This window comes from Ranitomeya imitator, chromosome 4 (assembly GCF_032444005.1).
Source record: "Ranitomeya imitator isolate aRanImi1 chromosome 4, aRanImi1.pri, whole genome shotgun sequence".
NCBI classification, from domain to species: domain Eukaryota; kingdom Metazoa; phylum Chordata; class Amphibia; order Anura; family Dendrobatidae; genus Ranitomeya; species Ranitomeya imitator.
The window spans coordinates 571,526,133-571,553,240 of record NC_091285.1 but is presented as its reverse complement, the minus strand read 5'-3'; the positions used below and the strand labels follow the sequence as shown (position 1 = coordinate 571,553,240).

General features: G+C 46.9%; 1 protein-coding gene across 1 annotated transcript in view; it reads left to right on the top strand.

Annotated features, from left to right (window-relative positions):
• Nucleotides 1-27,108, top strand: part of SELENOS (selenoprotein S) — a 41,130-nt gene that overhangs the window by 5,262 nt on the left and 8,760 nt on the right. The window contains exons 3-5 of the mRNA XM_069766327.1: nucleotides 1,500-1,606; nucleotides 16,367-16,456; nucleotides 26,992-27,073. Of these exons, the coding sequence (XP_069622428.1) occupies nucleotides 1,500-1,606; nucleotides 16,367-16,456; nucleotides 26,992-27,073 (279 nt within the window). The remainder of the gene's footprint in view (nucleotides 1-1,499; nucleotides 1,607-16,366; nucleotides 16,457-26,991; nucleotides 27,074-27,108) is intronic.

The following is a 27,108-nucleotide window of genomic DNA, read 5'->3' as shown; positions in this document are numbered from 1 at the left end:
AAAAAGAATTAAAATAAAAAATAGTGATATACTCACCCTCTGATGGCCCCGGAGTCTTCCCGCCTCTCATCGGTGCACGCTGCCGCTTCCGTTCCTATAGATGCTCTGTGTGAAGAACCTGCGATGATGTCGCCGTCTTGTGATTGGTCGCGTGACCGCGACGTCATCGAAGGTCCTGCACACACACACCATCTATAGGAACGGACGCCGCTGAGGAGATCGGCTGTCTGCAGGTAAGTATAACCATTTTTTTTATTTTTTTTTAAACATTCTATCTTTTACTATTGATGCTGCATAGACCGCATCAATAGTAAAAAGTTGGTCACACTTGTCAAACACTATGTTTGACAAGTGTGACCAACCTGTCAGTCAGTTTTCCAAGCGATGCTACAGATCGCTTGGAAAACTTTAGCATTCTGCAAGCTAATTTCGCTTGCAAAATGCTAAAAAAAAAAACCGCGAGAAAAACGGGAAAAAAACGCAAAAAAAAATGCGGATTTCTTGCAGAAAATTTCCGGTTTTCTTCAGGAAATTTCTGCAAGAAATCCTGACGTGTGCACATACCCTAAATGAATAGAGTGAGATCCCTGTTCAGCATCATCGTCTTTTATGCCACAATCACACATGTGTTTACAGGTCTTAAGCCAGGTTCACATTGCGTTAAAGCAGCCCGTTCAACGCATAGCATTGACGGGCTGCGTTAACGCTATAGCATACACGCCATCGCGTTATGCTATACCGCTAACGCAGATGATTCCTCTGTGCTAGCGGTGACAGAGCCTCAGATGCTGCCGCCCACATCCTAGGCTCTGTCACTGAATGACGGCACATCGCTAGCGCATGCCGATTATGGCATGCGTTGGCGATGCGCCCGATAATAGCAGTTAATGGCAGCGTTAATGGACTGCCATAGCGCAATGTGAACCCAGCATTAGTATGGACCAGGATGTTCAGGTGATTTTGTGCATATAAAGCCCATGGCCGCACTCTCCTAAGGCTGGGTTCCCATTGCGTTATGGGACCGCGTTAAACGGACAGCGTTGCATGGCGAAATTAACGCCGTGCAACGCGGCCGTTAACGCGCCCATTCACGCTAATGGGAACGCGCTACACTAGCGCGTGCCATGTTCGGCACGCGCTAGCAACGCGCTGGAGATTCCTGGCGCGCCGCGGACGCTGCTTGCAGCGTCCGAGGCGCGCCCGCGGTCCGTTCCCCGCTCTCGCAGATCGGGGATCTGCGAGAGCGGGGACGTTACCGCGACCCCGAACGCGGCCCCATAAAAAACATTGCGTTAGCGCAATCCACTAGCGCTAAACGGATTGCACTAGAGCGCTCAGTTTAACATGCTCTAACGGCCATGGGCTGACGCTAGAACTGCCATTACTTGTTTGGAGTGCGTGTCTCCAGAAGCACAAGCTGGGAGCAATGTATTGGGCACTGCAGTGGGATAATGTGATGTCTGTAGTGTAAATCTTATTGTCTGACCTTTTATTTGTAGACCCAGATGACGTGGTTAGAAGACAGGAAGCCGTGGCTGCAGCCAGGCTGAAGATGCAGGAGGAGCTCAATGCTCAGGCTGAGAAGTTTAAAGAGAGGCAGAGACAGGTAGGTAGTGGGGATCGTTTTACACCAGGGATGTCAAACTCAGTTAGGCCTCCTTCACATGTCATCGTTTCTGGTACGGGCGGTGACAGTTTTCACACGTACAAAAGACACTTGCACATGTAGACCCATTCAAGTGAATGGGTCTGCTCACATGTCAGTGAGTTGGCACGAACTTAGTGTCCGTGGGCAAAACACACTGACATGTTTGGTTTTTAGCAGCAGCACAGACTGCAAAACGTCCCCCACGCTGATGACACACTGATGCTGCACACCAACACATGGACACGGATGGCTTCAGTACTTGTTTTTCCAGTACTGGAAATATCAGAACATGTGAAGGGGGCTTTAAACAAAAAGGCAAAATTGAAAAACCTGGTCAAAGTTGCGGGCTAACCTTGATATTTAATTTAAAAGTGTCCAATTCTTTTCTTATCGCATATAACGATGAACCTTTTTATATGGAACAAATTTAAGGGGGTTGTCCCATGAGCAAAGTCAATTTTTATTAATGTTAGAATAAAATAAACAAATTACAAATGGGGCGTACTGGAATAAGATTATATGTAAAAAGCATATGGCCCAAATGGTCTCATTTAAATATGTAATAACAAAGGATAAAAAACCTTGAATTGGTAAATAATACAGATGATAAAGTAATAATAATAATTTTTATTTATATAGCGCCAACATATTCCGCAGCACTTTACAATTAAGCGGGGACATGTACAAACAATAAATTCGGTACGAGTTACGGTAAGACTATTTAAACAGTGACATTAGGGGTGAGGTCCCTGCTCTCAAGCTTACAATCTACAAGAAAATGGGGGGACACAATAGGTGAAAAGTGCTTGTTATTTCAGGTCTGGCAATTATAATAAATAGGGATTTTCATACAAAGCTGCATGATCCGGTCATCAGCCCGTGTGTTTAAGTGCAATAGTCAAGTATCAAGTGCAGTTATCGTGTGTACGGAGGTAAGTATGACGCCAACAAAATTACCACCCTAGAACAGTATGATTCCCCCACAATGAATTCTTCCACATTACACTCCACAGTGTAATGGGCCCCACTTAGACCTCCGTACAGTGTAATGGGCCCCACTTAGACCTCCGTACAGTGTAATGGGCCCCACTTAGACCTCCGTACAGTGTAATGGGCCCCACTTAGACCTCCGTACAGTGTAATGGGCCCCACTTAGACCTCCGTACAGTGTAATGGGCCCCACTTAGACCTCCGTACAGTGTAATGGGCCCCACTTAGACCTCCGTACAGTGTAATGGGCCCCACTTAGACCTCCGTACAGTGTAATGGGCCCCACTTAGACCTCCGTACAGTGTAATGGGCCCCACTTAGACCTCCGTACAGTGTAATGGGCCCCACTTAGACCTCCGTACAGTGTAATGGGCCCCACTTAGACCTCCGTACAGTGTAATGGGCCACACATTAAAACATATAAAATACTCACCTCTTCTCTTTCCTCAGCTGCTCTGGTGTTCTGCAGCTCCTCACTGCTCGGCATGCTGCGCTGAGATGTCAGACGCAGAGGGAAAATGGAGGCGAAGGGAGCGTCAACTGACGGCTGCCTCCTCCATCATTTTCTTCAACTGTATCGGCATCCATTAACCCTTTCCTGCAAATGGTTCATCTGCCGGTTTCGATAACTGCTTCATACCAGACAGATGCTGGCTGTGCTGCAGAGTTGACATCTGCCTGTAACTGTAGTGGACTGCACGCACTCAAATCACTTCAGATTAACAATTTAAGTTATTCTATCAATCTGTGACAGCGGCGTTTGATTGATTGACCTAAAAAATCTTTTGTTTTGTTTTTTTTTACAAATTCTAAGAAATTTCCTCCCCCCACACCCCCCTGATAAAATGATAAAAAGAAAACTGACCTGCAGAATTTTGTTGCCAGGTAATTATTACCACTCATCGCCATTAAAACACAACCCCAATAACAATAATGGCGGAATAGTATTTTTTTTTTTTTTGTTTTGCAATTTCATGAACAATGAAGTTTGATGGTTTCCACAGACTTATTAACTTGTGGTCAGAGGAAAAAATCTGCCGTGTGCACGGCCCCATCGATTAACATTGGTCAAAGTGCGATCTGATGTTTTGGGTCAGAGAAGGAGTCGGTTTATTGCTGCTAATATTTGTGTGCATTTCCTGAAATGGGTAGTAATATACTGTAGAAAAACCTCTGTAGCCAGTGTCCAAAATGTTTTGTTTTAAATAAATTGTTTGATATGAGGGGGGGGAAATTGGTAAAAAAAAATAACATTTACATTTTAATTTAAAAAAAAAAAAAATCTGATTTGTATTCCATTTTCTGATAACACATTCCCATAAAATGAATGGATATTGACACTGAGCTGTTGGCATTAATAACTTGGCCGCTTCACCCACAAAGTTGTATGGTTCTTTTTGGAGGTTTACCGTTTGTGATCATTGATGCCCCCAGGCACGGACCCCCAGCAGTGGCATCTTCTGAGAGAAGTGAATAAGACAGAATATACTGTAAGGCAGGGGTCCCCAACCTTTGTTACCTTGAGAGCCACATTCTGCTATGAAAGTTGGTCGAGAGCCACATTGTAGTGCAGTAGTGTCAGTGTACAGATAACACACTGAGTCACCAGTGACGTCTGTATGTGAAGTCCTACATCTTTGCTTTTCTTCTTCATCCAGCACAGACAACCGTCACTTCTTCCAGCCAGAGGTTGTCTCTGCAGAAAATAACACAGTTATCTAGAGCTCCGCTTGCAGAACACATTACTATTTTCCCCCAAAATTCTAATTACACCACATGAAGAAAAAAAGGCCACAGTGTTGCTCTGCACAGTAACAGGACCGCCTCCCCCATTTAAAACACTATCTTCAAAAAATAAAATAAATACCTCACTGCAGTAATAATATCCCCCATCCTGGCCACCGTGTGTCCCATTCCTTGCTCCAGCCATATGTTCTCCCATCCTGCCTCCATGCGATATCCGATCCTGCCCCATGATCCTGCACCATCTGTCTCCATCCTGCTTCATATTCCTGCACCATGTGTCTCCATCCTGCCCCATGATCCTGCCCCATCTGTCTCCATCCTGCCCCATCTGTCTCCATCGTATCCATCCTGCCACATGATATGATTCTGCACCATCTGTCTCCATCCTGCCCCATGATTCTGCCCCATCTGTCTCCATCCTGCCCCATGATCCTGCTCCATCGTATCCATCCTGCCCCATGATTCTGCACCATCTGTCTCCATCCTGCCTCATGATCCTGCACCATCTGTCTCCATCCTGCCCCATGATGATGCCCCATCTGTCTCCATCCTGCCCCATGTTCCTGCACCATCTGTATCCATCCTGCCCATCTGTCTTTATCCTGCACCATGTCTCCATCCTGCCCCTTGTCTCCAATCCTGCCCCCTGTATCCATTCTGCCCCGTCTCCATTCTGACCGTTTCTCCCATTCTGTCCCCTTGTCTCCATTCTGTCCCCTTGTCTCCATTCTGCCCTGGGCAGGATGGAGACACATGTCAGCCGGGACTGTGGGAATGTGACCAGAGGAGATGCATCACTTCTGTCCATGACTCCTGGGATGTCAGCGCACATCCCATACTCCCAGGATGGCTCACCACACAGACTATGTACAGTTAGGTCCATATATATTTGGACAGAGACAACATTTTTCTAATTTTGGTTATAGACATTATCACAATGAATTTTAAACAAAACAATTCAGATGCAGTTGAAGTTCAGACTTTCAGCTTTCATTTGAGGGTATCCACATTAAAATTGGATGAAGGGTTTAGGAGTTTCAGCTCCTTAACATGTGCCACCCTGTTTTTAAAGGGACCAAAAGTAATTGGACAGATTCAATAATTTTAAATAAAATGTTCATTTTTAGTACTTGATTGAAAACACTTTGTTGGCAATGACTGCCTGAAGTCTTGAACTCATGGACATCACCAGACGCTGTGTTTCCTCCTTTTTGATGCTCTGCCAGGCCTTCACTGCGGTGGTTTTCAGTTGCTGTTTGTTTGTGGGCCTTTCTGTCTGAAGTTTAGTCTTTAACAAGTGAAATGCATGCTCAGTTGGGTTGAGATCAGGTGACTGACTTGGCCATTCCAGAATATTCCACTTCTTTGCTTTAATAAACTCCTGGGTTGCTTTGGCTTTATGTTTTGGGTCATTGTCCATCTGTAGTATGAAACGACGACCAATCAGTTTGGCTGCATTTGACTGGATCTGAGCACACAGTATGGCTCTGAACACCTCAGAATTCATTCGGCTGCTTCTGTCCTGTGTCACATCATCAATAAACACTAGTGACCCAGTGCCACTGGCAGCCATGCATGCCCAAGCCATCACACTGCCTGCGCCGTGTTTTACAGATGATGTGGTATGCTATGGATCATGAGCTGTACTACGCCTTCGCCATACTTTTCTCTTTCCATCATTCTGGCAGAGGTTGATCTTGGTTTCATCTGTCCAAAGAATGTTCTGCCAGAACTGTGCTGGCATTTTTAGATGTTTTTTTTAGCAAAGTCCAGTCTAGCCTTTTTATTCTTGATGCTTATGAGTGGCTCGCACCGTGCAGTGAACCCTCTGTATTTACTTTCATGCAGTCTTCTCTTTATGGTAGATTTGGATATTGATACGCCGACCTCCTGGAGAGTGTTGTTCACTTGGTTGGCTGTTGTGAAGGGGTTTCTCTTCACCATGGAGATTATTCTGCGATCATCCACCACTGTTGTCTTCCGTGGGCGTCCAGGTCTTTTCTCCTTCGCCTCATTGGGGGACACAGACCGTGGGTGTATGCTGCTGGCACTAGGAGGCGGACACTAAGTGATACAAAAAAAGTTAGCTCCTCCCCTGCAGTATAAACCCTCCTGCTGGCTCTCAGCTAACCAGTTCTTGCTTAGTGTCTGTAGGAGGCACATGGGTCTGTTTCAGACCCCAACGTTTTTATTTTATTGTTTACTTTTTTTTTTTATTAAAGGTGCATGACCAGTATTCCCTGGTCTTAAAGGCGCATGACCAGTATTCCCTGGTCTTAAAGGCGCATGACCAGTATTCCCTGGTCTTAAAGGCGCATGACCAGTATTTCCTGGTCTTAAAGGCGCATGACCAGTATTTCCTGGTCTTAAAGGAGCACGACCAGTATTCTCTGGTCTTAAAGGTGCATGACCAGTATTCTCTGGTCTTAAAGGTGCACGACCAGTATTCTCTGGTCTTAAAGGTGCACGACCAGTATTCTCTGGTCTTAAAGGCGCATGACCAGTATTCCCTGGTCTTAAAGGCGCATGACCAGTATTTCCTGGTCTTAAAGGCGCATGACCAGTATTCCCTGGTCTTAAAGGAGCACGACCAGTATTCTCTGGTCTTAAAGGTGCATGACCAGTATTCTCTGGTCTTAAAGGTGCACGACCAGTATTCTCTGGTCTTAAAGGTGCATGACCAGTATTCTCTGGTCTTAAAGGCGCATGACCAGTATTCTCTGGTCTTAAAGGCGCATGACCAGTATTCTCTGGTCTTAAAGGCGCATGACCAGTATTCTCTGATCTTAAAGGCACATGACCGGTATTCCCTGGTCTTAAAGGCGCATGGCCGGTATTCTCTGTTCTTAAAGGCGCATGACCAGTATTCCCTGGTCTTAAAGGCGTATGACCAATATTTCCTGGTCTTAAAGGCGCTTGATCAGTCCGAGGAGCCCTCCGCCGCCGACCCCAGCTTTATCCTTTAGTTCCCCTCAGTGGACTTCTTCACTGACCAATCCATGGTTCTCTGACCAAGAGATTGAATCCCTCTGTGTACCCTCTGTGTTTGGAGTGCTCGCAGGACCAATATACATGGTCCCTATCCTACATGGGAGCCGTCGGCTAGCAGGGGCCGCAAGTATTCTAGAAACGTGCAGGAGTCTAGAAACATACAGATATCTAGAAAACGGAAGTTTTTCGTTTTCTGCTCCCTCACCAATGATTTGATGACAACAAGGCTCTGAATATGGATTGGATATTGCCTGAGCTTGCCAGAGCTTCAGAGACTAAACTCCCTCGAGAGCATTTCCCATTCAATTCGGATAAGCGATTCACTGGACAGAAGCCTCTACGTGGGATGCCATGCCTGGCCTGTTTTTTAAGGGCGACGGGTCCTTTAAAGGGCACCGATCTCCCCACACCATCAACAGACGAGCACACGGAGTGTCGTCTCCATGTTTCCTCTTCTGCATCCAGGCCTAACGCCAGACAACCTTTCCTGTCCACCTGGAGACCTGTACTCTGTGGACATATAGAGGGACCCTTTTTGGCGTACGAGCTCCCCCTCTGCATCACCACTATTTAGTGGATGATGCAAGAAGGCGGACAATTCCTCTCCACTTCCCTGTTAAGAGGTTGATGGATCGAGGGTGCCTAATTTTTATCTCTGCACCGTGAAAAGAGGAGATGGCAAGAGACTATGACCTGCTGGATGCAGCCGCACATTCTGCCATGGGGCAGATTAACCGGGTAGAATCTCCTGTGGTATTCCTACCAGTATCCCTACCTGATGGGTCATCAATTAAAAATACCACGGACTGTCAGATAGCAAATCTGGTTCGTTCCGTTTTGCGGCTTCGAGTCCAGCACTCTATCCTCCCTAGCGGCCGCATGGATTGCTAGAGCAATGGTCTCCTGGCTGGAGACCTTAACTAACTTGATTCACAACAGCAACAACTGGCCAATCAAATCCTTTGAGCGGGAGACTGACAAAGGATTGTATAAGGATTGTCCAGCACAGTCTAGATCTAAGGGATCTTGGTTCCAAACAGGGGAACGAAAAGTAAGATCGACCCTGGACCTCAAACTTCTAACAACCTTTGACATGGTCCTCCTTCTTTGGATGGAGTCCCTCCGCTCAGCCATTACTTCAACAGAAAAAGGTGCAGTTTCCGGCATCCATCGACATTCGGGTTGCTTGCCCTCTGCAAAAATTCCTTCGCCTTTCCATTCGTCAACAGCATTTTCATGTCACAACCTTGTCCTTTGGCCTTGCTTCCGCACCCAGAGTGTTCGCTCGGGTCATGGCGGATGTCATGTTTCTCTTGCACTCTAGAGGCGTGCTCGTCCTGCCCTGTTTGGTCTGTCTAGCCGCCCTTCCAGGACTACGCTGAGTCGTCTATATCTCTTGCGATACCTTCTCTCCTGGGCTGGCAGCTACACTTAGACAAGTTCTCCTCATTTCCAGCCCAGCAGATATCCTTTTTGAGGATGATCCTGCACACTTCTAGAAGGATGGTAATTCTTCCTCGAGACAAGGTCATGGCGCTTCAACAGGGAGCTCGCGCAAGGAGAGTTCTGAGGACTTGATTACTCACCCCTCATTTCATTCGATTTGCTAAGAGAGTTCTGAGGAAAAATGGTGACGACAATGGAAGCGGTTTCCTTCGCTCCGCTCGTTTCCAGCAAGTCAAATAGACTTTCAGACAATAGTCTCTGAGCTCCTTCTTTATCCAGGGCCTTTCTCCCGGTTCAATGGTTATTAGTAACTACCAATGCCAGTCTTCTTCTCCCCATCATTGTTCTGGAGATCCGAACGGTAGTCTTACATCAGGTCCACTGCCTTCTGGCGGGTCACCCTATCCGAATTCAATTGGATAATGCCACGGCGGTGCCTTGCGTCAGTCATCTAGCAGGTACCCACGCTCAGGCGCCATGACCGAGGTACCTCACTTTCTCTGATGGGCCGAAGTCTATTATTCGGTGATCTCGGCAGTATATATCCCAGAAGTAGAACTCTGAACGGCAAACAAATTCAGCCGTCAGGGTTCCGCCTCAAGTCAGTGGGAACTTCACCCCGAAGTCTTCCTTCAGATCTGTCCTTACTGGAGCTCTCCAGTTGTAGGTGGGATGACATCCAGACTGAAGGCCAATGTACTCGAGTTCGTGGTTCGGCCTCGAGATCCAAGAGCCATCGCTCTCCATGCTCTCCATGCTCTGGTTCTGCCGTGGTACCAGTTTCCATAACTCCCCTTCCACTGTTTCCGAAAGCCTTTCGGAAGCAGAAAGGGGCCCCAGTGATCCTCAGAGATCCGCACTGACCACGTCCGTTTTTTGTTTGCGGAGCTAGTATCTTCTCGCCTTATCGCAGCACAACTGCAAGTAGGGACTTTCTCACAGGGAGTTTTCACACTTAGGGAAGAACTATCGCATACCGTTAGATCATTGGGACCTTATTATTCCTAGGAGCCTTACAGTAGGCTCCTTTTTCATCCGGGCAGACTTTACTATCAGGGAAAGTCGTCCCGTTCTCCTCTGCGATATTCTCACTCTGACGAGTCTTCGGAGCTAGCTTCTCTGCTCTTTCAGACTTTTTTCCCTTATTACCTTCGAGGCAAGGTTGTCCTCAGGCCATCCCAATCCCTTGTTACCAAGGTGGTACTGTATTACCACTGTTATGAGGGCATAGTTCTTCCCTCATCTCTTTTGGCTCCAGTCCACAATATGGAATAAGATCCCCCATATTCTGGACGAAGTGAGTGCTCTGAGTAGGTACGTCTTGAGGACAGCGTCCTTCTGAAGGTTGGACATTTTATTTGGGCTTCCTGACGGTAGAGGAAGGCTTCCTGACATTTTCAGGAAGGGTTTAGCCGTTTCATCGACCATGATAACATGGTGAATTCTTTTCACCATCCAGGAGTCCTTCCGTGCTAGATGTCAGCCTATCTCCCTGTCTATTAAGGGTTCTAGGCACCAGGCGTCAGCAAGGCACGCCTGCAAGCTTGCAGATTCGTCCAGTCCGCATGCATTCTTGAAGCACTATAATTCCCACACTTCCACAGATGGGAGTCTGGGCAGGCGGACTCTGCAGGCCGCGGTGGCGCACTTGTAAGTAGCGGTTACACAGGGCCTGATCTATTGTTGTCCCCACCCAGGGACTGCTTTGGGACGTCCCACGGTCTGTGTCCCCCAATGAGGCGAAGGAGAAATAGGGATTTTTGTGTACTCACTGTAAAATCCTTTTCTCCGAGCCATTCATTGGGGGACACAGCTCCCACCCTGTTATTAGCTTATGCTTGTTTTTTTAGAATATGACATGCTATACGCTCATATATTGTTATTGATCTCCTACTGCTTTTGCACCGAACTGGTTAGCTGAGAGCCAGCAGGAGGGTATATACTGCAGGGGAGGAGCTAACTTTTTTTGTATCACTTAGTGTCAGCCTCCTATTGGCAGCAGCATAAACCCACGGTCTGTGTCCCCCAATGAATGGCTCGGAGAAAAGGATTTTACGGTGAGTACACAAAAATCCCTATTTTGCATTGATGAGTTCACCAGAGCTTTCTTTCTTTCTCAGGATGTACCAAACTGTAGATTTTGCCACTCCTAATATTGTAGCAATTTCTCGCATGGTTTTTTTTCTGTTTTCGCAGCTTAACCCCTTCATGACCTTGGGATTTTTCGTTTTTCCGTGTTCGTTTTTCACTCCCCTCCTTCCCAGAGCCATAACTTTTTTATTTTTCCGTCAATGTGGCCATATGAGGGCTTATTTTTTGCGGGACGAGTTGTACTTTTGAACTACATCATTGGTTTTAGCATGTCGTGTACTAGAAAACGGGAAAAAAATTCCAAGTGCGGTGAAATTGCAAAAAAAGTACAATCCCACACTTGTTTTTTGTTTGGCTTTTTTGCTAGGTTCACTAAATGCAAAAACTGACCTGCCATTATGATTCTCCAGGTCATTACGAGTTCATAGACACCTAACATGACTAGGTTATTTTTTATCTAAGTGGTGAAAAAAAATTCCAAACTTTGCTAAAAAAAAAAAAAAAAAATTTGCGCCATTTTCCGATACTCGTAGCGTCTCCATTTTTCGTGATCTGGGGTCGGTTAAGGGCTTACTTTTTGCGTGCCGAGATGACGTTTTTAATGATAGCATTTCGGTGCAGATACGTCCTTTTGATCGCCCGTTATTGCATTTTAATGCAATGTCGCGGCGACCTAACAAACGTAATTCTGGCGATTCGAATTTTTTTCTCGCTACGCCATTTAGCGATCAGGTTAATGCTTTTTTTTAATTGATAGATCGGGCGATTCTGAGCGCAGCGATACCAAATGTGTAGATTTGATTTTTTTTTTTTATTGATTTATTTTGATTGGGTCGAAAGGGGGGTGATTTAAACTTTTATATTTTTTTTATTTTTTTTCACATTTTTTTTTTTACCTTTTTTTTTTTTTTTACTTTTGCCATGCTTTAATAGCCTCCATGGGAGGCTAGAAGCAGGCACAACTCGATCGCCTCTGCTACATAGCAGCGATCTGCTGATCGCTGCTATGTAGCAGAAAATCAGGTGTGCTGTGAGCGCCGACCACAGGGTGGCGCTCACAGCCATCGGTGATCAGTAACCATAGAGGTCTCTAGGACCTCTATGGTTACCATCCTGATGCATCGCCGACCCCCGATCATGTGACGGGGGTCGGCGATGACGTCATTTCCGGCCGCCCGGCCGGAAGCGGTAGTTAAATGCCGCTGTCTGCGTTTGACAGCGGCATTTATCTAGTTAATAGGTGCGGGCAGATCGCGATTCTGCCCGCGCCTATTACGGGCACATGTCAGCTGTTCAAAACAGCTGACATGTCCCGGCTTTGATGCGGGCTCACCGCGGAGCCCTGCATCAAAGCAGGGGATCTGACCTCGGACGTACTATCCTGTCCGAGGTCAGATAGGGGTTAAGGATGGCTTGTTTCACCTGCATGGAGAGCTCATTTGACCGCATGCTTACTTCACAGCAAAACCTTCCAAATGCAAGCACCACATCTCAAATCAGCTCCAGGCCTTTTATCTGCTTAATTGAGAATGACATAACGAAGGGATTGCCCACACCTGTCCATGAAATAGCTTTGGAGTCAATTGTCCAATTACTTTTGGTCCCTTTTAAAAACAGGGTGGCGCATGTAAAGGAGCAAAACTCCTAAACCCTTCATCCAATTTTAATGTGGATACCCTCAAATGAAAGCTGAAAGTCTGAAGTTCAACTGCATCTGAATTGTTTTGTTTAAAATTCATTGTGGTTTTCATGCGGATTTTTCCGCACCATTAGCACAGCTTTTTGTTTCTATTGATTTACATTGTACTGTAAATCACTTTGCGGAACTGCAGCGTTTCTGCGTGGAAAAACCTGCTGCGGACCCGCAGCAATTCCGCATCGTGTGCACACAGCCTCGCTGTAAAGGGGCAGTCCCCATACATTAGAGGGTCAGTTTGTCCCGTCCGTAATCTGCACATTTGGCTGACATTTCTCTACTTTCCTCTTACTGTGAAGGATGGATATGGTGATTTTCAATTTTTACTGTTCCAGACTGAGAGAAGATGCTGAATGGAAGGAGCTGTCTCACTGCGGCTAGCCCAATCCATATCGCCTATTGGGGTATATGGATTAAAGTTTTGCTACGTAATCTGAGGGCAGCATGATGTATGGGCTGAGACACACATTTCAGTACTGTATTACTTATTAGCCTGTGTGCTGTTTCAATACAATGCATGTTTTATCAGCAGGAGATTATCACTGCTGGAGTAGCTTCCCCTGTGCCTTGTGGTCCAATCATGCCCCCAGCAATGATGAACAGCTCGCTGTCAAACTTTCTGAGCTCTGCTACATAATGCATCTAAAACTCAGATTGAATCACAACTGCTGCACCCAGTATACTAATTGACACATCATTGGAATTCGTGTATTTTACCACAACTGCTAATCCAACTCCGCCCCCTCCTATTATAAGCAGCTCACTGTCTATAGACACTGTACATACAGAGCCTGGTGTGGGCAGGGTTAGCTTTCTCAGCTCTGCTGCATTGCTAAATCTAAGAACTCTGTGTCAGAACCACTGCACCCAGTAAACTGACACATCTCTGGAATCGGGGTCTTTTCCTACATTATGCTGCTCTCAGATGAGGCAGAAAAATCCTGGTGACCGTTTCCCTTTTAATATGAACCACAGCAGAGATGCTAATGAAGGGTCCCCCATCAGACCGCTGACCGCTTTTGAGCCCTATCATAAGTTACCCTAGTAAAAAGTGACTGTTGCCTATAGCCAATAATGGGTTTCCCAGAAACACGTTAATAATGACATCTGTGATCCAATTGGTTGCTTTTGGCAATACAGAAGCGTTTTATTTGAGCCATTTTTATGCATAGGGTCTGTTTTCTGGGGTTTCACAGAAAGCAAAGGTTTTCAGCATTTTCGTCAGACACAATTTATAGAGGATTTCCAAGCAACATATAAAAATTGTCTTGTGATTGTGAATTTGTCGTTACACCAATAGTTTGATCACACATTATTTTTCAACCCAAATTGTATTGTTTCATACTGTTAAAAAGGAATATTTTCCATTTTAGTAGAAGTTTGTTTACTGGAGTTTGCTGATAAAACCACTGAACGCAGAGATTCCTCACAGGTCCCAGAACTCTCTGGCGGCCATGGGCATCTGCTGGGTACAGGAGCCATGTGTGTCCGCTTAGTAGTCTTGTGTTAGTTATATCATCCACGATAGATGCATGCCCTATAGTGGGTGAGACTGTAAGTAAAGCTGGCATGGTCAGTAGTGATGAGTGAAGGTGTTATGCGACCATGCTCGGGTGCTTAGTGTCTTCGGCATGCTCAGGTAATATGTTTAGGTCCCCGTGGCTGCAGGTCTCGTGGCTCTTTGACAGCTACAGCACATGCAGGGGTTCCCTGTTTGTTAGACCATCCCCACCTGTGTTGCGACTGTTGAACAGCAGCGAGACATGCATCCGCGGGGACTGAAACATATTTTTCAAGCACGCCGAAGGCACTCGGTTACCTCACGAGCACGCTCAGATATAACACCTTATCCTAGCACGTTCGCTCATCATTAATGGTCAGCTGTCCCTATAGGGTACTGCCCGCAGGGCATCAACCCGAGACTAGAACCCCTGCTGTACCCTTGGTGCCAGTATTTTATTCTTCTTTTAGAAAGGACAATATTAAGGTTGGCAGTATACTTTAGATGGCCATCACCCACCACAGCTGCCACTCTAATACATGGAGCGCTCGCTCTGATGAGTTCTCCTGTGTTCTATTTGAGGTGGCTGCTAATTGACACATCGGCCGGTAACTTAGGTCTGGGAGAACAATGCGATCAGCAGTCTGAAATCAGACCTGTGTGATCGACATCTCTCCCGACCATCTGGCAATTAGCTCCCCCATACACGAGATCGTGTGTCCGGTGGAGAAGGAAGAGACAGAAGCAGGGTGTCACAAGAGGGCTCGCCGCATACCTGACAGCACAGCGCGGGCTGTGCTGACACTGAGGGCACCCATATAGGACCTGTGGTGAGGTCATGAAGAGTGCGGCTGGAGCATCACATTGCAGCACAGATTCATCCCTCTTCATGATGTCATCACAGGTCCTTCAGACACCGCACTAGAAGCAGTGCAGCTTCCTCTTACATGACCTGTGGTGAGGTAATAAGAGGGAGGGCTCTGTGCGGTCATGTGATGCTGCAGCCCTTCATTACCTGTCGCCACAGCGTGGCTGGCTGGCTGCAGGACCTGCACTGCCTGTACAAGTAAGAATTAATTAAAAGGTTAGTAATTACAATACATAAAAAAAACCACTCTGCCACTCCTTTGGTGAATTATAACTCCCATCATGCCATAGGATCTGTAGGAATTGCTGGGAGTTATAGCTCTCCCATAGGATCTTAAGGCAGCACTCCAGTGTTATTTTTTCAGTGCTGGAGTGGTACTTTAAATATACGCCTTGTGCCCCATTCTTATACTCACCCTCCAGCATCTTCATATAGTATTTTACCGACACCACCCTGGTCCCGCAGCACCATCTTCTACCCGTAGCTTCCAACATAACATACTATTACATATAATAGTATGTTATTCGTTATTAAATATTTTACCCCATTTTTTGCTTCAAATTTTTTTCCCCTATTTTCCACCTCTAAAACCGGGTGCGTCTTATGGTCTGAAAAATACGGCAAGCCCGTGTTTATACTAACCTTGGCTGTACCTGTCAGTATTGGTTAGCTTGGTTGACCGTTTAATGTGTGTGGGTGTATTTCCGACTCACTCTCAGCAGATCATGTCTGGGGAAATAAGGATCCAACATGTTCGATTTTGGACTATCTTTTTGTTCTTCGTTAGATAAGCCGTCACCAGAGGAGCCTGACAGCAGCGTTCTCTTAGAAAACGTGAGTGTTCAGCCAAGTGAGCGCTCCTGTGGATGGAGGAGTTGGCAGCTAGATATTGTGTATAAGGTCCTTTTTAGGCTCACAAATTACTTTTCCATCATCTGTAGTCTGTACTTCCATCATACACAGGCCAAATGATACGATTTGAGCATTTCCAAGTTCTCATTATGAGGATTCACCAATGTAACTGATGTTCTCCCCATCGCTGTCACTAGAGTCCACAGTGCCCTCCTTCCCAGCTGGGATCATATTCCTCCCGTCTGCTTTAAAGACCATCGGCCTGGAAATGCCCATCAGATCCTATTTTGCTGAAATGCTATCATACCACATGTGAATAACCCTGGAAAATAGGAGTGAGAGCTCATTTTTTTGTTAATTGCCATAGATGTCAGTCGAGCCAGGAGTGCGGGTCTGCATTAGTCTGGCGGTGATCAGTAATATTCCTCGTTCTGTAAACATTTTAGTTTGTGGCATTAGGTGAGCTGTGACCAGGAGTACGTAGCGGGTGTATACCCTGTGTGTCTCATCTCTTTTACTGTCCTTACTGCATTACAGCTGGAAGAAGAGAAAAGACGTCAGAAGATTGAGAGCTGGGAGAGTATGAAGGAAGGAAAGCGTTACAGGGTGGCCGCTCCGGTCAGTCAGGTAAGGCTGGGTATCCAGGCTATGCTTCCGGCAGATTACAGCTTTCATGCAATGTCCTTGCAGTAAGTGTCAGCGGAGATCCATGATTTCAGCAGATTCATCCTATAGTCGATCCTGACCTAGTAATCGACAGACAATCCATTAATATTGGACTCTACGTGTTGTAATCGTCTGACAATTTGCCATTTACAGCATGGACGGGCACGTGCTGTTACTATTTTAAAGAACTTTAGCACTTGGCTTGTACTTGGCAAAGCAAAAAACAGCAGGTGATGATGATTGTCACAGAAATGCTCTATTAAAAACCTTTATCCAGCGGACAACTATATTTCAATATAGAAAAGCTGCGTCCAGACATCTGACACAACTTCTCTCCAAATCTGGCCCCACACATTAGATGAGGATGGGCAGATGAACGATTGTTGGCTCGATGCCTCCATTCACACAACGATTATGGACTAGGGATGAGCGAACAGCTTCAGATAAGTCCTTATCCGAATATCTATAGCGCTTACCGAACCTGGATACCTGCAGCGCTCCCGATAATCAGCTGTCCGGCTCCGAGCGATTTGTAATATTTCACCTTAAAAAAACTGGTGAAATATTACAATCCAGCCATGGCCGATGCTGCAATATCATCGGCCATGGCTGGAAACACTGATGTGCCCCCACCGCCACCCCACAGATCGCCCCCCCAGTCCTCCGTTCTGTGGTCCGCTCCCCCCGTGCTCCTATGCCACCCCTCCGTGCTCAGACGCCCCCCCTCCCCTCATACTTACCGAGGCTCCCGGTGTCCGTCCGTCCGTCTTTTCTTCATGGGCGCCGCCATCTTCCAAAATGTACATTTTGATCACTGTGATAAAACCTATCAGTGATAAAAAATAAAAAAAAAGTAAATGAACACCCCCCCCCCCCCCCCCTTTATCACCCACATAGGTAGGAACAATAATAAAATAAAGAAAATATATATATTTTTTCCACTACAGTTAGAACTAGGGTTAGGGAATGTGCACACGTATTCTGGTCCTCTGTGGATTTTTCCGCAGCGGTTTTTATAAATCCGCAGTGCAAAACCGCTGCGGATTTATCGCGGATTTACCACGGTTTTTCTGCGGATTTCACTGCGGTTTTCTATTGGAGCAGTTGTAAAACCGCTGCGGAATCCGCAGAAAGAAGTGAAATGTGCGGAATGTAAACCGCTGCGTTTCCGCGCAGTTTTTTCCACAGCATGTGCGCAGCGTTATTTGTAAACTAATGGGAAACTGCTGTGGACCCGCAGCGGCGGAAACGCTGTGGATCCGTAGCGTTTTCCGCATCGTGTGCACATACCCTTAGAATTAGGCTATGTGCACACGGTGCGGATTTGGCTGTGGATCCGCTGCGGATTCGTAGCAGTTTTCCATCAGCTTTACAGTTTCATGTAAACCTATGGAAAACCAAATCCGCTGTGCCCATGGTGCAGAAAATACCGCGCGGGAACGCTGTGTTGTATTTTCCGCAGCATGTCAATTCTTTGTGCGGATTCCGCAGCGTTTTACACCTGTTCCTCAATAGGAATCCGTGGGTGAAATCTGCACAAAAAACACTGGAAATCCATGGTAAATCCGCAGGTAAAACGCAGTGCCTTTTACCTGCGGATTTTTCAAAAATGGTGCAGAAAAATCTCACACGAATCCGCAACGTGGGCACATAGCCTTAGGGTTGGAATTAGGGCTAGGGTTGGAAATAGGGTTAAGATTAGGCTTGTGGTTAGGGTTAGGGGTGTGTTGGGGTTGGGGTTAGGGTTTGGATTAGGGTTAGGATTATGGTTAGGGTTGGCATTAGGGTTAGGGGTGTGTTGGGGTTAGGGCTGTGGTTAGGGGTGTGTTGGGGTTAGGGTTGCGATTAGGGTTAGGGGTGTGTTGGGGTTAGTGTTGGAGTTAGAATTGAGGGGTTTCCACGGTTACGGCACATCAGGGGTCTCCAAACGCAACATGGCACCACCATTGATTCCAGCCAATCTTGCGTTCAAAAAGTCAAATGGTGCTCCCTCCCTTCCGAGCCCCGACGTACGCCAAAACAGTGGTTTACCCCCACATATGGGGTACCAGCATACTCGGGACAAACTGGGCAACAACTATTGGGGTCTAATTTTTCCTGCTACCCTTGTGAAAATAAAAAACTGCTTGCTAAAACATCATTTCTCCATCGTCTCATTGGAGGACACAGGACTGTGGGTGTATGCTATTGCCGCCAGGAGGCTGACACTAAGTAGATAAAAAAAAAGTTAGCTCCTCCTCCATAGTATACACCTTGCCACTGGCCCTGACAGCTCCAGTTTATGCTTAGTTTCCGTAGGAGGCACATCTCTGGGTTTTCCCAGATGTTTTTTTTTTTTTTTTTCCTCTGAAGATAAGACAGGGGCGACGGACCCTTTTGAAGGGGTCCGATCTCCCCAAACCAACAATGGGCGAGCACGTGGAGTGTCGCCTCCACATATCCTCTCCCACGACGTGGGATTTTTTTGCCAGACTAAGAACCTGACCACCCTGAGGTAACGGAACCCTAGGTTGTACAGGCATTCATTCCTTGTCCGTGCAGCCTCCACTTCATCACCAATGCACGGCTACGGTGTTTAAAGGAGGCAGACGGTCCCTCTCCTCGCCTTCTGAAGGGTGTAAGGAGTTAGGGTGCCTGCACCGTCTTTTAATATTTATATATGTATATATATTTATATGTGGATTTTTTGGTCTAACCTCATGCGCTGTCAGAGGGCTGCACAGGGGGCTCCTGCTTCATCGCGCGTTCTGCTGGTACTGCACAGGTGGCGACTACATCCGGCGTTGTGCTGGGTTCCAGCGTTATTCCCCACAAGCAAACTTCAGCAGGGGCATGGGCGGAAGTCCCGCCCCTTTTTTCGGCAGTTTCCTGTTCTCTAGGCAGCCTGAGGCATTATGGATCTTGTAGTCTTAGCATGGACGGAAATCCCGCCCCTTTTTCGGCGGCTTCCGGTTTTCTGTACGGCCTGTGGCATTATGGGTCTTGTAGTCTGGGGGAAGTCCCGCCTACATCGGCGGCGGTTTACTTCCGGTTTCGAGCACCCAGCTTTCCCGGGAGATCAGGGGAAGGAGTGAAATCTAGTTCCCTGCTTCGGCCTAAACCGGGTCCATGCGCGGTAACTCCTCCCACTTTTTCAGGCATCCACCCTGTAATTTAGTTTATATGTGTGGTTTGCACAGGAGACATGGTTCAGTGTTTGAGAGCATACGGGGACACAGGACTGGGGTGAGTGCTACTTCCCTCAGCCTGACAACAGTATTTGTTCTAGACCTAGTAGCTCATAAGGAGATACGGAGCATAGCGGCTTAGAGTCATCATGTCTAGAAACCCTAAGACTCACTCAGTTCTGTATTCCTCATGCATTACCTGTCGGTCTGCTTTTCCGCATGCGCAAAGTAACCATCTCTGTGAGGCTTGTGATTCCGAGCGCGTGCAGGAGCCCCCGTCTGCTACCCTGTCTGCTACCCCGCCGGCTATCCTGCCGGGTGTGCCTGTACCTGGGTCGGCAGTGTCTCCCCCTGAGTGGGTCATATCATTAACGCAGTCTATGGCGTCTGTAACAAAGGCGGTTGAGTCCCTTCAAGCCCCTGTCAGGGACATTCATCCGCCTGTTTTTGAAAGATCCTCCGATTTTCAGGATCCTCCGGCCTGCAGGGGCCGTACTCCTTCTAGGCAGACACAGGGGAAACGATCCCACACAGCGTCTCCCGGTCCGTCAGGTGCATCAGCATCTTTGAATCCTGTCTCTCGATCTCCCTCTCCTGCGGAATTGAGTGAGCACGGTTCGGACTATGACTCAGAGGGGTCTTTTGATTTAGAAGCTCCTGGTTATCAGGAATCTGTTGACAGTCTCATTGAGGCCGTTAACCAGACTTTGGGAGTAGAGGATGTGGCCACCTTACCTTCTGGTCATAAGGTGTCCTTTAAGAAATTCAAGCAACCTCATAAGGTGTTTTCTACTCATCCTGAGTTTGAGGATTTAGTCCAACGTCACATGGAGCGACCAGATAAACGTTTCTTAGGCCAGAAGGCCCTAGGTGCAAGGTATCCTTTCGCTCCAGAGTTTTGTAAAAAGTAGGCAGAATCCCCTTCAGTGGATCCTCCCGTGTCCCGTTTGGCCTCTAGTATGTTGCTGTCTCTTCCTAATGGGTCGTCTATTAAGGATCCGACTGATCGGCTCCTAGAGAGTCTAGCTCAGTCTCTGTTTGAGGTTTCAGGGTCAGCCCTCGCGCCGTCTTTTGCGGCCACATGGGTTGCCAAAGCTATGATAGCTTGGTCAGAGTCCGTAACTTAGGGTACCGTCACACAGTGGCATTTTGATCGCTACGACGGCACGATTTGTGACGTTCCAGCGATCTCGCTGTGTCTGACACGCTCCTGCGATCAGGGACCCCGCTGAGAATCGTACGTCGTAGCAGATCGTTTGAAACTTTCTTTCGTCGTCTAGTGTCCCGCTGTGGCGGCATGATCGCATGGTGTAACAAAGGTGTGCACGATATTGTATACGATGTGCGCATAGTAACCAACGGCTTCTACATCGCACATACGTCATGAAATTATCGCTCCAGCGTCGTACATTGCAAAGTGTGACAGCAGTCTACGACGCTGGAGCGATATTGTTACGATGCTGGAGCGTCACGGATCGTGCCGTCGTAGCGATCAAAATGCCACTGTGTGACGGTACCCTACGGCTCTTCAGGATAAGGGGTTTCCTGTAGAGGTGATAGAGATGTCAAATCAGATATCTTTAGCAGGAAATTATCTGATTAATGCATCCTTGGATGCGGCAAATTGTTCAGCATTGGCTGCGGCAAATGCTATTGCTCTCAGAAGGGCCCTATGGCTAAGAAATTGGCGGGCGGACTCTACTTCAAAAAAGTCCCTTACATCCCTCCCTTATCAAGGTGTCCGTCTTTTTGGCGAAAAATTGGATCAGCTTATATCTGATACCACGGGAGGTAAAAGTAATTTCCTTCCTCAACAAAAGGTTAAGCAACTTTTTCGTCGCCAATTTCAAGCAAGATTTAAATCCTTTCGTAACTCCCGGTGGTCTGCGGCACCAAGCGCAGGTCCCCCAAGTCGGCCTGTCCAAGACAGGGAGCACCAGGTCTCCTATAGGGCCAATCCATTGGCAAGAATGCGGTATCAACCGTCAAGATCTAGGGGATCTAGATATCCTCGATCTTCGGCTAAATGACTGGAGGCAGCCTCTCGTCGCTTCCAACAGAGTAGGCGGTCGCCTACTACTGTTCCATCAGTCCTGGCTGTCAGTTGTTCACGACAGATGGGTAAGAGACCTGGTGGTTTCAGGGTACAAAATAGAGTTTTCCTGTCTCCCTCCAGGCCGGTTTTTTCCGTCCAGTCTTCCCAGTTCAAAAACCCGTCTAAGAGCTTTATTCAGAGCAGTCGAGTCTCTTCAGTCCAACGGGTCATTGTCCCTGTTCCAAAGGAAGAAAGGATCAAAGGGTTTTATTCAAATCTGTTTACGGTTCCCAAAAAGAATGGGACCGTGAGACCCATTCTGGACCTAAAGTGTCTAAACAAATTCATCAGCACTCGTCGCTTCCGTATGCAATCTCTCCGCTCGGTCATTGCAGCTGTGGAAAGGGGAGAATTCCTGGCTTCCATAGATATTCAAGACGCCTATCTGCACGTTCCTATATTTCTTCCACATCAAAAATTTCTACGGTTTTCCATAGGCGAGCGACACTTCCAATTCACTGCATTACCTTTCGGGCTCGCCACTGCTCCCAGGGTGTTCACGAAGGTGATGGCAACAGTGGTGTCAATCCTGCACTCTCGAGGCATAGTCATTCTGCCTTACTTAGACGATCTTAGTCAAAGGATCAACTTTTCAGGCATGCAGGGACAACGTCAACATCTCTTTGGACACCCTAGCTCGTCTAGGGTGGCTGGTCAATTTAAAGAAGTCATCTCTAGTACCATCTCGGAAGATCTCTTTCTTAGGGATGATCTTCGACACCTCTTGGGGGCTAACTATTTTACCCCAGGACAAGGTGCTTTGTCTCCTGTAGGAGGTAAAAATTCTTCGGCAGCCGAGTTTCCATTCAATCCGGTTCTGCATGAAGGTCTTGGGCAGGATGGGAGCAGCTATAGAAGCGGTTCCATTCACCCAATTCCATCTTCGTCCACTCCAACAGGCACTTCTGTCAGCCTGGGACAGGAGTCCTTTGTCTCTCTACCTCAGGTGTCGTCTGTCTCCTGGGGTCAGGCAATCCCTGATATGGTGGATGAGGAGTTCCTCCCTACTTCAGGGGAAAGCCTTTCCTCCAGTTCATTGGCTGGTAGTCACTACGGACGCCAGTCTTCTCGGTTGGGGAGCAGTGTTTCTCCAGCACATGGCTCAGGGTCGTTGGTCCCCAAGGGAATCAACCCTTCCAATCAATCTGTTGGAGATAAGGGCAATTTGGCTGGCCTTGCAGCACTTTCACCATCTTCTGGCGGGTCGCCCGGTGCGGATCCAATCGGACAATGCCACGGCCGTGGCCTACGTAAATCATCAGGGGGGGCACTCACAGCAGATCAGCCATGCGCGAGGTAGGGCAAGTCCTCCGCTGGGCCGAGAACAATCACTCTGTGATCTCGGCAGTTTACATCCCGGGCAAGGAGAACTGGGTAGCGGACTTTCTGAGCTGACAGGGTCTTGCGCCCGGGGAATGGTCTCTTCACCCCGATGTTTTTCGGCAGATATGTCTACGCTGGGGAATCCCGGACGTGGATCTAATGGCCACCGGGTCGAATGCCAAAGTACCCAGTTTCGTTGCACGGTTTTGAGATCCAGGAGCAATTGCCGTAGACGCACTAGTCCTATCTTGGAACCAATTTCGTCTTCCATATCTGTTTCCCCCTCTGGCGCTGCTTCCAAAGGTTGTCAGGAAGGTCAAGTTAGAGGGAGTTCCAGCAATTCTAGTCGCCCCAGATTGGCCTCGGAGGTCATGGTACGCAGACCTAGTTCAGCTGATCGTCGGGGTTCCTTGGCAGCTACCAATGCAGCCAGATCTTCTGTCGCAGGGGCCGATATTCCACCAGAACTTAGAGGCCCTGCGTTTGACGGCTTGGCCGTTGAATCTTGGATTCTGACCCAGGCCGTTTTTTCTCAGAAAGTAGCCTCAACTATGGTTAATGCTCGAAAGACAGCTTCAGCACGCATTTACCACCACACCTGGAAAGTCTTTCTCTCATGGTGCAGGAAGAAGGGTCTTCCTCCTCTTCGGTTTTCCATTCCTAATGTCCTAGCTTTTCTCCAATCTGGTCTAGACTCAGGTCTCGCTCCAAGTACCCTTAGGAGGCAACTATCAGCCTTATCGGTTCTTTTCCAGCGCAGGATCGCTACCAATCTGCAAGTAAAAACTTTTTTGCAGGGAGTCTCTCATATAGTCCCTCCTTACAAAGCTCCGATAGAAGCTTGGGACCTTAATTTGGTCTTGAGTGTTCTTCAGGAACCTCCATTTGAGCCCCTCCAAGACGTTGCTTTAATGTACCTTTCTTGGAAGGTTTTGTTTCCGGTAGCTATAACTTCCATTAGGCGGGTATCGGAATTAGCGGCCTTGTCCTGTCAGGCGCCGTTTCTACAATTTCATCAGGATAAGGTGGTGCTGAGACCAGCTCCTTCTTTTCTGCCAAAAGTAGTCTCCTCATTCCACATTAATGAGGACATTGTCTTGCCTTCTTTTTGTCCTGCGCCTACACACCGGGTGGAAAAAGCTCTCCATACTCTAGATTTGCTGAGAGCTCTGAGAAGATACGTTTCTCGGACCGCTTCTTTTCGAAAGACGGATGTTCTGTTCGTTCTTCCTGCGGGTCATAAAAAGGGACTCGCAGCCTCTAGATCGACCTTAGCCAGATGGATAAGAACCACTATTCAGGAGGCCTACCGTATCAAGGGTGCAGCCATCCCGGCTGGGATCAGGGCACACTCTACTCGGGCGGTAGGGGCTTCCTGGGCGCTTCGGCACCAAGCTTCAGCAGAGCAGGTTTGCAAAGCGGCCACTTGGTCCAGCCTGCACACGTTCTCTAAACATTATAATATCCACACTCAGGCCTCTGCTGATGCAAGTTTGGGAAGGAAAATTCTTCAGGCTGCGGTATCACACCTATAGGCGGTAAGTGCCTAGGGGTTTTCTTCCAGTGAGTCTTCTTCCCACCCTGGGACTGCTTTGGGACATCCCACAGTCCTGTGTCCCCCAATGAGACGATGGAGAAACAGGGATTTTTGTGTTACTCCTTTTCTCCGAGTCGTTCATTGGGGGACACAGCTCCCTCCCTATTCATTTTATTTGTCTATGGGGTTGTTCAGACTGTAGTATTATTCTAGACATGTTGTCTTTGCTCTAATGCTGTTTTGTTTTCTCTATCTCCTACTGCTTGTGCACCAAACTGGAGTTGTCAGGGCCAGTGGCAAGGTGTATACTATGGAGGAGGAGCTAACTTTTTTTTTATCTACTTAGTGTCAGCCTCCTGGCGGCAATAGCATACACCCACAGTCCTGTGTCCCCCAATGAACGACTCGGAGAAAAGGATTTTACGGTGAGTAACACAAAAATCCCTGTTTTTGAGGTAAGAAAAATTATTTTTTTATTTTCACGGCTCTGCGTTGTAAACTTCTGTGAAGCACTTGGGGGTTCAAAGTGCTCACCACATATCTAGATAAGTTCCTTGGGGGATCTAGTTTCCAAAATGGGGTCACTTGTGGGGGGTTTCTACTGTTTAGGCACATCAGGGGCTCTGCAAATGTAACATGACGCCTGCAGACCATTCCATCAAAGTCTGCATTCCAAAACGTCACTACTTCCCTTCTGAGCCTCGACGTGTGTCCAAACAGTGGTTCCCCCCCACATATGGGGTATCAGCGTACTCAGGACAAACTGGACAACAACTTTTCGGGTCCAATTTCTCCTGTTACTCTTGTGAAAATAAAAAATTGCAGGCTAAAAAATAATTTTTGAGGAAAGAAAAATTATTTTTTATTTTCATGGCTCTGCATTATAAACATCTGTGAAGCACTTGGGGGTTTAAAGTGGTCACCGCACATCTAGGTTAATTCCATGGGAGGTCTAGTTAACAAAATGGGGTCACATGTGGGGGAGCTCAAATGTTTAGGCACACAGGGGCTCTCCAAACGCAACATGGTGTCCGCTAACGATTGGAGCTAATTTTTAATTCAAAAAGTCAAATGGCGCTCCTTCCCTTCCGAGCCTTACCATGTGCCCAAACAGTGGTTTACCCCCACATGTGAGGTATCACTGTACTCAGGAGAAATTGCCCAATAAATTTTAGGATCCATTTTATCCTGTTGCCCATGTGGAAATGAACAAATTGAGGCTAAAAGAAATTTTTTGTGAAAAAAAAGTACTTTTTCATTTTTACGGATCAATTTGTGAAGCACCTGGGTGTTCAAAGTGCTCACTATGCATCTAGAGAAGTTCCTTGGGGGGGTCTAGTTTCCAAAATGGGGTCACATGTGGGGGAGTTCCAATGTTTAGACACACAGGGGCTCTCCAAACGCGACTTGGTGTCCGCTAAAGATTGGAGCCAATTTTTCAATGAAAAAGTCAAATGGCGCTCCTTCCCTTCTGAGCCCTGTCGTGTGCCCAAACAGTGGTTCCCCCCCCCCCACATATGGGGTATCGGTGTACTCAGGACAAATTGTACAATAACTTTTGGAGTCCAGCTTCTCTTTTTACCCTTGGGAAAATAAAAAAAAAATGTTGCTAAAACATCATTTTTGTGACTAAAAAGTTAAATGTTCATTTTTTCCTTCCATGTTGCTTCTGCTGCTGTGAAGCATCTGAAGGGTTAATAAACTTCTTGAATGTGGTTTTGAGCACCTTGAGGGGTGCAGTTTTTAGAATGGTGTCACTTTTGGGTATTTTCAGCCATATAGACCCCTCAAACTGACTTCAAATGTGAGGTGGTCCCTAAAAAAAAAATGGTTTTGTCAATTTTGCTGTAAAAATGAGAAATCGCTGGTCAACTTTTAACCCTTATAACTTCATAGCAAAAAAAAATTTTGTTTCCAAAATTGTGCTGATGTAAAGTAGACGTGGGAAATGTTATTTATTAACTATTTTGTGTCACATAACTCTCTCGTTTAACAGAATAAAAATTCAAAATTTGAAAATGGCGAAAGTTTCAAAATTTTAGCCAAATTTCCATATTTTTCACAAATAAACGCTAAAATTATCGACCTAAATTTACCACTAACATGAAGCCCAATATGTCATGAAAAAACAATCTCAGAACCGCTAGGATTCGTTGAAGCGTTCCTGAGTTATTACCTCATAAAGGGACACTGGTCAGAATTGCAAAAAACGGCCAGGTCATTAAGGTCAAAATAGGCTGGGTCATGAAGGGGTTAATAAATACACCCACATATATACTGGTCACTTAGCATAAAAAATTATATATTTTTTTTCTTCTTTGGAGATTTATTATTTTCTTGCACTATTAGTATCTGACCTTCCTTCCCATTACAGCCTCACGAGCCATCTCCCAGCTCATCAGCTTCATCGACTACTCCAAAGCCAAAGCCAGATCGGAGACCTCTCCGAGACGGAGGTTAGTATGTACTAAACGCTGGAGACCCCAGGGAG